Source organism: Gracilinanus agilis, chromosome 5 (genome assembly GCF_016433145.1).
Source record: "Gracilinanus agilis isolate LMUSP501 chromosome 5, AgileGrace, whole genome shotgun sequence".
Classification (NCBI taxonomy): Eukaryota; Metazoa; Chordata; class Mammalia; order Didelphimorphia; family Didelphidae; genus Gracilinanus; species Gracilinanus agilis.
Window position 1 is genome coordinate 234,399,864 of NC_058134.1, and position 12,770 is coordinate 234,412,633.

General features: G+C 41.3%; 1 protein-coding gene across 1 annotated transcript in view; it reads right to left on the reverse strand.

The window, feature by feature from the left end:
* Positions 1 to 1,485: 1,485 nt before the first annotated feature.
* The window catches only part of CFAP54 (cilia and flagella associated protein 54), a 376,749-nt gene continuing 365,464 nt past the window's right edge, over positions 1,486 to 12,770 (reverse strand). The window contains exon 70 of the mRNA XM_044679160.1: positions 1,486 to 1,865. Coding sequence (XP_044535095.1) covers positions 1,740 to 1,865 — 126 coding nt within the window. The 3' untranslated portion in view covers positions 1,486 to 1,739. The remainder of the gene's footprint in view (positions 1,866 to 12,770) is intronic.

A 12,770-nucleotide genomic window follows, 5' to 3' on the forward strand; every position in this document is an offset into this window, starting at 1 on the left:
ATAATGGGTGCTAGGGCAGGAGACATCCCATTTCTACTTATCATCTTCCCTATAGAGCCTCGTGAAATTATTTCTGGTGCCCCTTGGGCAGTGCCCAGTGCCTTGCTCTCAGAAAATGTCCAATGAATGGAAGAAATTGAATTGTTCCCAAAAGTTGGTGTGGATACTCTATACATGTCCCTACCAGGGCAGAAAATCAATAAAACAAAAAAAAAATACATTGAAAATCTACATTTATGAAGCCCCTCTATACAGGCAGTGAATGAAAGGTTCTTATCTAGGCAGAAATACCCACTTCTAAATGTTCCCAGGAAACTAGCACTTGATAGAAATGATGGGCATGCAATATCTATACATATGATCTCAGCGTATATGTTTTCTGCCCCAGTTTCATATAATTAATTAAATTTTCCTTATCTAGAATTGCAAATAATTGAAAAGTAATCTCTAATCGTTGACACTAACCTGGACCTTTTACCAGGTTGACAGCCTGGATAAGTTGATCGTCAGCATGCAGTTGGCAAGTCTCCAAACCCCACTGCATCCTAACGGCAACACGGAAATAGGATGTCATGCAAAGATCATTGGATCTGGCCTCAGAAGCCTAGGCTTGACGTTTGGCTGCACGAGATACTGGACAGGTGATCTTGCAGGAGTTTCTTTTTTTTGTTTGCGAGGTCTCCCTTTTCAAGTCTGTAGAATGAAGAGTTTGGATGAGGTCATCTCGGAGGCTCTAATGCATTCTCGGCATGCACGACTGAAATCCGGCACTGTCAAATGTGAAGGATCTGTTTGTGTCTGTTCCACGTAGGTCGGGGCTCCGTCTGAGAAGCCCTCATGAAGTGGGGTTCCAGCCTATGAACGTTAAAAACTATAAGCCAACAAAGAATCAAGGCGAGCGTTGTTTACTTGGGACCTGGCTGCACCTGGTCAGAAGGAAAACCAGATTGTGAGGGCCTTGAAGGAGAACCAAGGAAACCCTGCGAAAAGGCTCCAAATGGTCCACTCCTCCATATACATGTAATGGCAGTGAAGTCTTTCTTGCTCTCTCAAGCTTATCTTCATCATGTGAAACAGAAGGAATACAAGACATGCAGGAGCTGGACATATTGGTTGGTGGGCAAAGGGGAGCAAAAGTTCTCCTCTCTCCAGAGGTCTTGGGCCAAGCCCCTAGTCTGGCAGTGGACTAAGAAACATTCTCTCTGTATCTTCTTCCTCTGGCTTTCACTGGAAGGGGCAGCTCTTAGAATTTTGTTGGGTTTTTTTTTTAACCTGGGGAGAGGCTGTGGAGCACAAAGCCAAGGGGCAGGAGGACAGAAAAAAGCACAGAACTGTACAGTAAAAGCAGGTGATGTTTTTAAAATGTGGATTTTTTTTCAGAATTCTTTAAGTAAAGTAGAATTTGCAACAAGAATTTATATTAAAGTGAGAACTGTCTGTACTTAAGTCAGAAACAGTTTCATTGTAAACCCACCCTTTTTTTTTTTTGGAGGGGAATGGCAGTTTTAACAGTAGCTTTGGAATTTAAAACAAAAAAAGTAATTAACGTCTATTTTCTGAACTTGATTTTAAAGAACTCGATGCTTTGCATCATTGAAGAATAAAAAACCATACATTTTGCAAGAAGGAAGACACCCTTTATTTTATTGTCTACAAAGAGATAAGGGGACGAATGCTGACAATCATTTCAAGCTAACTCAGAACAAGACACTATGGCATTCGTTCTGCTCCCTAAAAGGTTATATAGATGGAAGAAAAGACGTGATCCAGTTGAAAATGGCTTCTGTCTTTAAGATAGAGCCATTGGCGGGGTCGAAAAGCATCTCCAGCTTCTGTATAGTTGGCAAAGACTCTTCAAATGGAACCTGGAAAAGACAAAAATGTGTTCCTTAAATAAATGACTTTAAATGGTGACGAATGCCAAAACATCCATTTCAAATAATGATCATACACAGCTATTCGGATCCAGTATGGATTGATGAAATCTGTCAAGACTATTGAAAATGTGCTTACGACTAGTCGAGATACTGTAGGGTTTCTATTTTAGCATGTAAAATGCTATCAGACACTACTCCCGAGAGGAGATCTATGGTCATTTTCATCTGTTCATCATGATGAAACACCATCAGCTTCCAGTGTGGGGCCAGTGGCACCGCCTACATGTGCCATACAGTTTCCAGTGTGACGTGTGATAAATGATCGTTGTTCTTCCTTATAACCTTCACAGCTGGGGAAGGCTTGAGTCATCCGTAGGACCCATATGTATGTGTGCAGAAGACAAACTAGACTCTCCTGGTCCCAGGCAATGGAAGCCAGAATCAGGTCTTTGAAATCAGACTTAGCTTGGGAAGGGACTCACCTTTAAGGTCACTTTGTCAGTCAATCAATAAACTTTTATGAAGTGCTACCATATGCCTGCCACTATAGAAAACACTGAGGATATAAAGAGGGGCAGAAGATGGTTTGCCTTCAAAGAACATACACTCTAACAGGGAAGGAAAAATGCAAATGCCAAAGAGAGAGAAGAGAATGAGAGACAGTCAGAGGCAGAGAGGAAAAGAGAGAGTCAGAGAGAGAAACAAGAAGAAAGGGAGGGGGGAGAGAGAGTCAGAGACAGAGAAAAAGAGAGAGAGAGACAGAGAAAGAGAGAGAGACAGAGAGAGATGAGGAGAGGAAATTAGAGAGAGACAGAGACAGAGAAAGAGAGAGAGAGAGAAAGAGAAAGAGAGAGAGAGATGAGGAGAGGAAATCAGAGAGAGGGAGACAGAGAAAGAGAGAGAGAGAGACAAAGAGAGACAGAGAGAGAGATAGAGAGAGATGGGGAGAGGAAATCAGAGAGAGAGGAGAGAGACAGAGTCAGAGATGGGGAGAGTCAAAGAAAGAGAGGGGGGAGCGGGGTTCAAGTCCTACCTCTGACCCAAACTAGCTGTGTGAGCCTGGGCAAAGTCACTTCACCTCTTAATGCTGCAGGCAATTCCCTAAGACCACAAGCTTCATTGATAGAGGGAGTTTACATGTCTAGTCCTTCTTCCTTCTAAGTGCCCAGTGCTAGCCTGGGTGCTGGGACTACAAAGACAAACCCCAAAGAGGGCCTGCTCTCAAGAACCATACATTGTAATGAAGGGAAATGACATGGAGAGAGAAAAAGAACAGAAACTGTGATACACAGAAGTGGCCTTGGGGGAAGGGGGATAACTTGGAGAATCCGAAGAGCCCTCCGGGCAGGGAGTGGTACTTCTGCAAGCCTTCAAGGGTGCTAAAGTTTCCAAATAGAGATACTCTAGCTCACAGTTTACATTTTTCAGAATGGATATTTCAGACTGCTACAAATTAGGGCTGGATTTATCATTCTGTTGATTGTCTACTTAAGAAAGTGATGGAGAAAATGGTAATAAAGCAGATTCGACTTTAAAGGGTGCTGGGTTTACATTCTCTGCCCCTGCCCTCAAAGCCTGTTGTTAAACATTTGCTATCATGTCACCAGTGGCTCCAAGAGATGAAAGTAAGGAGAGAGACCTTTCCAGACATGAGGGAAGCCAATGCAAACACAAACCCCTTCCCTGTCATCTCTGATGATTTTACCTGGCTCATCTTTACTGCTCTGACAGAGGCTCTCATTCTTTCTACATTGTGAGCCTCTCATCAAGCTCTGGTCCCGCTACAGCTGCAGCCAAGGAGGTTTTCAAGCCTTCGTACTGGCTGTCCCTTATGCCTACGATGAACTCCTTCCTCTGTCTAAAGAATTTCTCTTTTCTTTTAAGAGGTGCTTCAGAACCGAGGAGCTTTTCTTGTTCCCCACAAGTGCTGGTGACCTTCCCCCACTACTTTTTCCAATGTCCCACATAAAGTATCCTCTACTATTTTTCCTATCCATCCTGAATATGTCATTTGGATTTTCAGTGCCATAGCTAGCACTATATTGACTATTTTTAACAAACTGGTGTATGTACTCATCCAAGGTTGAATAGGTAAAACAACAATACTAGGTCATTTAAAAATCAATACTACAGGGGCAGCTGGGTGGCTCAGTGGATTGAGAGTCAGGTCTAGAGACAGGAGGTCCTGGGTTCAAATCTGACCTCAGACACTTCTTAGCTGTGCAACCCTGGGCAAGTCACTTGACCCCCATTGCCTAGCCCTTACCACTCTTCTGCCTTGGAGCCAATACACAGTATTGATTCTATGACAGAAGGTAAGAGTTTTACCAAAAAAATCAATACCATAATTGACTCAATAAGATTTTGTTATTGTTTTTCATCAGTTTGTAATACCTGATTCTTCATGACCCTATTTGGAGTTTTCTAGGCAAAGATACTGGAATGGTTTGTCATTTCCTTCTCTGGCTCATTTTACAGATAAGGAAACTGAGGCAAACAGGGTTAAGTGACTTGACCAAGGTCACACAGCTAGTAAATGTGTGAGGCCAGATTTGAAACCACAAAAAATGAGTCTTCCTGACTCTTGGTCCTGCCTTCTGTGCACTATGGTGCCACCTAACATCCCCCAATAAGCATTTTCTAAGTACTTACTACATGCTAGCCACCAAGCTAAACTCTGGGATTGCAACAACAAAAAGGCAAAAAATATAGTCCCTGTGCTTGAGAAGTTTAGATTTTAGATGAGGAAGACAATGTATAAATAACTAGATTTATTCAAGATAGGGAGTATGTGTGATCCTGGGCAACTCACTTAATCCCAGCTGCCTAGCCTATACTGCTCTGCTGCCTTAGAAATGATATTTACTATCAATTCTAAGAGAGAAGGTAAGAACTAAAAAGGGTGTGGGGGGAGAAAATGGGGAAAGAGGGAGTGGATGTACAGTAATTTCAGGGGCGAAAGCCTTAGTGGCTGGAGAGACCAGAAGGTAGGATATGGCCTGAGTCTTGGAGGAAGCCAAGGAAACTAATTGGCAAGGATAAGAAGAGAGAGGATTCAAGGTATGGGGGATGAGAAACAAGACAAAGGCGTGGAGATGGGAAGTCACTGATTCAGGTAAAAAAAAAGTCCTAGATGAGACAAAATGAGTTAACCTTGGGATGACTATATTTCATATAAATAGGAGAAAATAACAATAACCAAAGAGGTGATAGGAATGTTTTCCTCATTCTACTAGAAACAGCTTCCAACATGAGAATTCTGAGAATGGTTAGTCTATAGCAGTGATTCCCAAAGTGGGTGCTACTGCCCCCTGGTGGGTGCTGCAACAATCCAGGGAAGTGGTGACGGCCACACTTTTTTGGTATTACATTCTATTCTGAATTCAATAAATAGTTTCAGAATTTCCAGGGGTTGCTAAGTAATATTTTTTCTGGAAAGGGGGCAGTAGGCCAAAAAAGTTTGGGAACCACTGCTCTATAGTAACACTAAAGTACAAAACATTGAACTCTTTAGAAAGAATAAAGGGCAATTAGGTAGCAAAGAGGAGAGAGCACCAGGTCTGGAGTCAGAAATACCTGGGTTCAAAACTGGACTCAGATACTTTTTAGCAGTGTGACCCTGGGAATGTCACTTAGCCCTCACTTGTATAGCCCTTATCACTCTTCTGTCTTAGAATTGATATTAAGACAGAAGATAATAGGCTCTCATCCTATCACTCCATTTTTGTGATTACAGGTTGAAAATGAATTTAAATAAGTCAGAAATGCCTTTCTTCTATGAGATCAAAGAGTCAGGTTGGTGAGACTGAGCAATCTTTGGAAATGAAAGCTCAAGAGGCCATCAAATCCAGCTCCTTCATTTTATACATGAGGAAACTGAGGCCAGGAAAGAGTAAGTGCCTCATCACACAGACAGTAAGCATAGGAGGTGGTTTTGAGCCCACATTCTCTGACTCCTTACAAATATCTAATGAGATAGTATAAATATTTTTCCATCCACTTGACCAAAGCCTAGAGGCTAAAAGGTCAACCTTAGAGTCAAGGAGATCCAAGTTCAAATCCTCTCTTACATGTACATCTTGTATGGTCAAAGGCCAGTTGCTAACCCCCTCAGTGCCCCAATACAACTCTCCAAGAAAAATGCTATTTGTAAGTCAAATACAAATACTATTCCTGATTGTCTGGAATAAAAGCCAGTCTTCATATGGAGAAGAGTGTCTTACTTCTTGCAAAATGTATGCACCAAATTCTTAAAAATCTAGATTCTACCTCTATGAAATCACCAATTTACTAGTCCAGATTCTATGTCTATCTCTATATGTGCACATAAGTGTGCACATAAACATGTACATGTAGGCATGTGGGTTGTGTTTCTCTACACTTAAGAATCAAGTTCTAATGACGCCTATTATTCATGAGCCTGTAGAACGTTGCTAATTCACAACATAGCCAACTGTAGGGAGAAGATGACATCTGAACATGGCCCGCTTTAATTCATTAAAGCAAGGCTATTCCACAGAAACACATTTTCCCAGAGAGGGAAATTTCAGCAAAGTTCCATTCAGAGGAATTTTTTTCGGGGGGAGGAATAAATAAATATCAATCTCCCATCTGATGCAACCGAGATGGTGTTCACATATTTCATGCTCATTGGATTATCAGTGTATAGCTGGAAGGGATCTCAGAGGTCAATGAATTCAACCCCTTCTTTTTCCAGATGGAGAAACTGAGGTCCATGACGTGGACCTTGACTACGGTCACATTGCTAGTACATGGCAGAACTGGCTTTTGAATCTAAGGGCTCTGATTACCAATTCAATGCACTTTTCACTCAACCATAATGGCCACCAAAATCACCACCAGTTTGCACTCAAGAGAAAGAACGGGTGAACTTAAAGAAAGAGGCCAAATCACAGAAAGTTTTTACTAAGCAGTTCTCATCCCAGGTGGTTTAAAATAAGTAATTCCAGGTGCATTCGGCTAAATAAAAGCTCCTTTATTTAGAAATCTACACCCATAGATTAGCATCCCAGGTGTGACTATAATGAGCCTGATTTTTTTCTCCCCCAAAGACATCAGAATTTGTGCATCCAAATGAGTGTTACTGTGTTCAAAAGAGTCACTTGGGGAAGCTTCTCTGCTCTTTCCCTTCTGCCACTCTTTCAGCTGTGGCTATGAACCATTCTCTAACTCTTCTTTGTGAGTAACTTTAGGGGGCTCAGAGGACTGAGAGCTAGACCTGGAGTTGGGAGGTTCTGGGTTCAAATCTGACCTCTGATACTTCCTAGCTATGTGACCCTGGGCAAGTCACTGAACCCCCATTGCCTAACCCTTACTGTTCTTCTGCCATGGAATCAACACACAGGATTGATTCAAAGATAGAAAGTAATGGTTAAAGAAAAGGTAATTTCTAGGCAGCAGGGTTTCTGCTATTCTGTTGTGCTGCAAGAGTATATGAAAGCCCTGGGTTCAAGACTAGTCTCTGCAGTCTTTCATAAGAGGAGAGACCAGGCTGTCTAAAAAAAGGGGGACGGGGCAATTAGTTTACATCCATAAGATGGTTAATCTGAGGGCTAAAGAATTTTATCTTGCTTTTCACTAAATATGGTGCAGCCCAGAGTGTGTACCTTTCCTGCTCACAAGACTTGGCTCTGCAAACTTTGGGCTCTTTCCAAAAGTCAAATGAAGTGGGTGAAGATTTACGGTGTGATGGAATGTTAGTCAGACGTGATCTTATCTCATCTACTTTATAGATTAGGACACAGATAACCCAAAAGCCAAACAGTTAGGCAGTGGCAGAGCTGGGATTAGAGTCGGACTCTTTCTACTGTCCACATTGCTTTGACAAGGCACAGTCCTTGGCACATGGTAGGTGCTGAATGAATAGTATATTTAGTTATTGAGTACCCCTTTGGAGGCCAATCTACTTAATGCACGAGAGGCCCTGAGAGTGATAATTGATTCATTCAGCATTTTTCAGGTGCCTATCACATTCCAGAGCATGATACAAATAGGCCAGAGCTGGAAGGAACTTCAGAGGGCTTCCAGTCCACAACTCCTTAATTTTATAGATGAGGAAACTGAGTTGGCAAGAGAGGAAGTGACCTGTAATCATTAGAGGTGAATTTGAACCCATGCCCTCTGACTTGTAAGTAAGTGCTCTTCCATCATGCACTCAATAATGGGTCCTTGCAACAGTCCAATGAGGTAGTATAAATATTGTTCTAGGACATCTAGGTGGTACAATGGATAGGTGTTGAGCCTGGAGTCAGGAAGACACGAGTGCAAGTCTAGCCTCAGACACTTGATAGCTATGTGAGCAAGATACTTAACTCCGTTTGCCTCACTTTCCTTATCTGTAAAATGGGCTAGAGAAGGAAATGGCAAACCATTCCAGTGTCTCTGCCATGAAAACTCCACATGAGGTCACAGAATGAAACACGATTGAAACAAGTGAACAACAACAAAGAAATGGGAAGGTGAGGCTCTGATTTTCAAAAATGATAATGTTCAATTCCAGAAACTATTACACTGTTGGATTTGACATTGATCCTAAGGAAAATTCTAGAATTAATCATCAGATGGTATATGCAATTAGAAAAGACAATAGTAAGCACTAGAAGTCACCATGGATTCAACCTGGCCAAGAAAAGCCCAGAAGGGGGCATAAAGGGTTGGACACAACTGAAAACAACCAGACAGCAACAAATACTCTTTTATTCATTTGACCAAATAGGAAATGGGTTTAATTAAGGAGTTTGCCCATATTAACTTAACACAGGAATGGTGGCACTGGGATTAGAAGTAGAGTTGTCTTGTTCTAAATCTAGAGAGGGATACAAAGACGAAAATGACAGCTCCTGTCCTCAAGGAGCTTACAGTCTAGTCCTGGAGATGTAATAGATACACAGATGATTATAATGCAACAGGATGTAAAAAATGCCAAAAGAATTCGAGGTTTCCTTTCCACCTTGTGGCTTTCTTTGTTGTGGTTTCAATATACCCCGGGCTGGCATAAAAACATTAAATAGACATTTGGGGGCAGTTTTAGAAACTCTATAGCCCATGACCAAACACTTAACCCAAATTTTACAATAAGACACTGTAAACACCTCATGAGAGAGAGGAAACAATTCAGGCTTCTTCTCTTGTACAAAGGTACAGCCAAAAACTTTACATGGATTTTCCAGATCGAGGGGGTCCTATTATGTGGAAGGGAAATCTTTTATACCTGTATAATTGAGTGTACTCTGGAGAGGAGAGAAAGAAGACTTCTTGCTGTGAAAATTAAGAATTCCAAAACTGTTTTGGACAATGGCAAAATTGCTGGAATAAATACAGAACCTTTCAAAGACACTACAGAGAAGGAGCCAACAATTTTACATGAATTCATTCAATATTCTGATCAAACTTCAGGACAAAAGGAGATATTTTGGGATATGTAAACCCTCTCACTTGGCATCAGCCTAATCTGCTCATCTATAACATCATGGGAGTAGAAATGAGCCTTTTAATCATCTTTGATAGGAGTTTGGAGATACTGGGCTCAAAGCGACCCCAGACACTTACTAGCTGTGTGACCCTGGGCAAGTCACTTAATCCCCATTGCCTAGACTTACCACTCTTCTGCCTTAGAACCAATACTTAGTATCAATTCTAAGACAGAAGGCAAGGGTTGTTTTTGTTTGTTTGTTTTTTAATCCTCTCTGATATCCTCTTCTGTGGAAAGAACTACTGCTCTAATATTTGAGCATCATATTTTTTTCTATATATATGAAAGACTGATTGAGATGGAATCCCTACTCCATGCAGGCAAACATACTTTAAAATGCCTAAGATGGTGGAGAACAGATACCTTCCATTATCTATATTAAGGGGAAAGAGGTGGAAAGGGGACAAGAGATTAAATGAGGGGTCAGAGCCAATTGCTTAAAGCTTAGAATCTTAAAAGACAATGGTTTCTTGAGATAGAGCTAGAGATTAAGTTGGATATAAACTGATGAATTTAAAATGCCAGGAAACTCAAAGGGTTTATGAATTCCCCTTTAATTATTATTGCAGTGGGACTTTACTCACTCAGTGTCTTACATCCAGATCCCAGGTTCTGTGGCTGTCCCCCAAGCTTTCCCTTCCCTTGCTGGGTCCTGGAGATTCAGAACCAAGCCAGCTCAGGTATTCAACAGGTCAGTAAGGCTTCCTCATCTTAGTCCCTAACAGCACTGTGGGGAATTAGCTTCAGATTCAAGGTGTTCCATTACCCCAACACTTCCTTTAAAGCAGTGGTTCCTAAACTTTTTTGGCCTACCGCTCCCTTTCCAGAAAAAATATTACTCAGCCACCTGGAAATTAATTTTTTTAAAAATTTAATAGCAATTAATAGGAAAGATAAATGCACCTGTGGCCATCACCGCTCCCTGGATCGCTGCAGCACCCACTAGAGGGCAGTGGAGCCCACTTTGGGAATCACTGCTCTAGAGCTACCCTGTTAAGAATTGATCCCCAAATTTCCATAGATCCAGCCCACCATCATGGTCTCCCAGCCTGCCAGTGTTGAACAAGTCAATAATAGCTCACAGTTCCACACCTGAGCCCATTCACTCTCATACACACACTCTGCCTGCCTTCATAACCCTGCTAGTATCAAGAAAGCACGCGCCTCCCCTAAACTTTCCTAAGAATCTGCACCCACACAGACTCATCGCTGACTCACCTCGCTCTTCCTGCCAGACGTGCCCATGAACCCATCATTCCCTCAGATACACAAAGAGACATGTCAGGCTTTACTACCACCTACTTATGAAACTAAATTCTCAGTTACCTGGAAATCTGCCTGCTTCTGCCAAGAATACCGGCTTCAAGGAAAGATTCTTACATTTCTCTTAGAGTGCCAGATGGGGAACATTTCCTATGGTCTGCACCCTTTTGGCAATCTAGTAAAGCCTGTGGACTCACTTCTCAGAAAAACCTACATTCATAACTGAAGGAAATGATAAATTTCTGTTAGAAATGAGTGAAAATGAATGCGGAAGGGACAGCTAGATGACACAATGGATAGAGCACCAGATGTGGAGTGGAAAGGACCTAGGTTCAAATCTGGCCTCAGATACTTCTAGGATGTGTGATCCTGGACAAGTCACTTAATCTCATTTGCCTAGTCCTTTCCCTTCTGTTTTAGAGTTGTTATTAAGACAGAAATTTTTTTTTTCCCAAAGTATTCTTCAACTCAATAGCTATTTATTAAACCCAATACATGCCATACAAAAAATCTATGAGAGAAAATAGAGAGAGCTGGTGTAAAAGGGAACTCTTAGTTCTCTTTGAGTTCACATTTGTGAAAAGGGAATCCTTTGTTCTCTTTGCTTAGTTGACACTTTGGTTAGCAATCTTGAACTAGGTGGAGGAGCTCACACACCACTTAGTAAGTTCATATCTTACTTGATGCTAGGTGATGCTAAGTCAGAAACTTAAGAGTCTACACACTCAGAAAGGTGTGGTTCTAAAGGTGAGAACTCAGACAATTTGGAAACTGTGATTGGCCCCTATGAAAATGGGCAGGGACAGGAAACTACCATAAAAGCCATGAAAATCCCTGAGGAGGGAGGCTGGTGAAGGTCTGGTGAAGGAAGCTAGTAGAGAGTGGACTCCAAGAAGAGGATCACTCCAAGAAGGAAGTCAGCTTCAAGAAGAAGATTGGCTCAAAGAAGAAAGTCGGCCTCAGGAGTCACCTTCAGCTCCAGTCATTGTATTGGGTGAGTGAATAGCTGTTTCTCCCTTCCTGTCTTCTGGAGATAGTTTAATTCTGATTGAAGGTTAACAAGTCCTGCCTGAGCCAAGCACTGGAACAATATTTAATTAGATAGATTAATGTCTTTTCTACCCTTTTGTATTTCTCTACTTTATAAATAAAAGATTTATATTTTTCATATATTTAGCCAAACCATTAATTTTAACACTTACACTGACCAGGAAGACCTGGGTTCAAGGATTTATGTTCTGCCTCTTTCCCATACTGGTGACCCTGTGCCATTCACTTAACCCTGATTACTTATAGCCCTTGCAATTGATACTAAGCAGATATGGATTTAAAAAAAAAAGTTTCCAGGTCCTTTGAAATTTATCTATGCACTCCCCTTGGGGGTCCTTGCTTTAAATTATTACATTAAAGGGATTAATAAATTAATGTACTCCCTTGGGGGTCTTTGCATTAAATTATTAAAAGAATTGGTAAATTATTATTTTTATATTCTAAGGTAAAATAGTTCTTGTGGGAAAACATCCATTTAAAAATTTTGTGGTTGTTGTCGCCTTTTTCAGTTGTGTCTGTCTCTTTGTAACTCCAATTAGGGTTTTCTCAGTAGAGATACTGTCGTGGTTTGCCATTTCCTTCTCCTGTTCATTTTACAGATGAGAAAACTGAGGGAATCAGGGTTAAGTGACTTGCCCAGGGTCATACAGCTAGTAAGTGTCTGAGGTCAGATTTGAACTCTGGAAGATGGGTCTTTCTGACTTCAGGCCCAGAGTTTTATCCACTACACCATCTAGCTGCCCGCCCCACTTTTTTAAATAATTCTTACTTTCTGTCTTTGTATCAATTCTAAGACAAAATGGCAAAGGATAGGCAAAAGGGGTTAAATGACTTTCCCACAGTCACACTACTAGGAAATGTCTGAGGTCAGATTCCCCTTCCATGCCTGGCTCTCTATCCACTCTGCTATAGAACACAAAAAAGGTGATCATTTTATGTCTCATGCATAAATTGTGAAATGGAAACTTTGAGTCTATAAAGACTGACATCAAGGGGAAAAGTTCATTGTCCTGATCTCTATTTCTCTTTTGCTCAGTTTATGACAAATAAGCATCACTGCATAGTGGAGAGAGAGGTCAGCAAGAGCT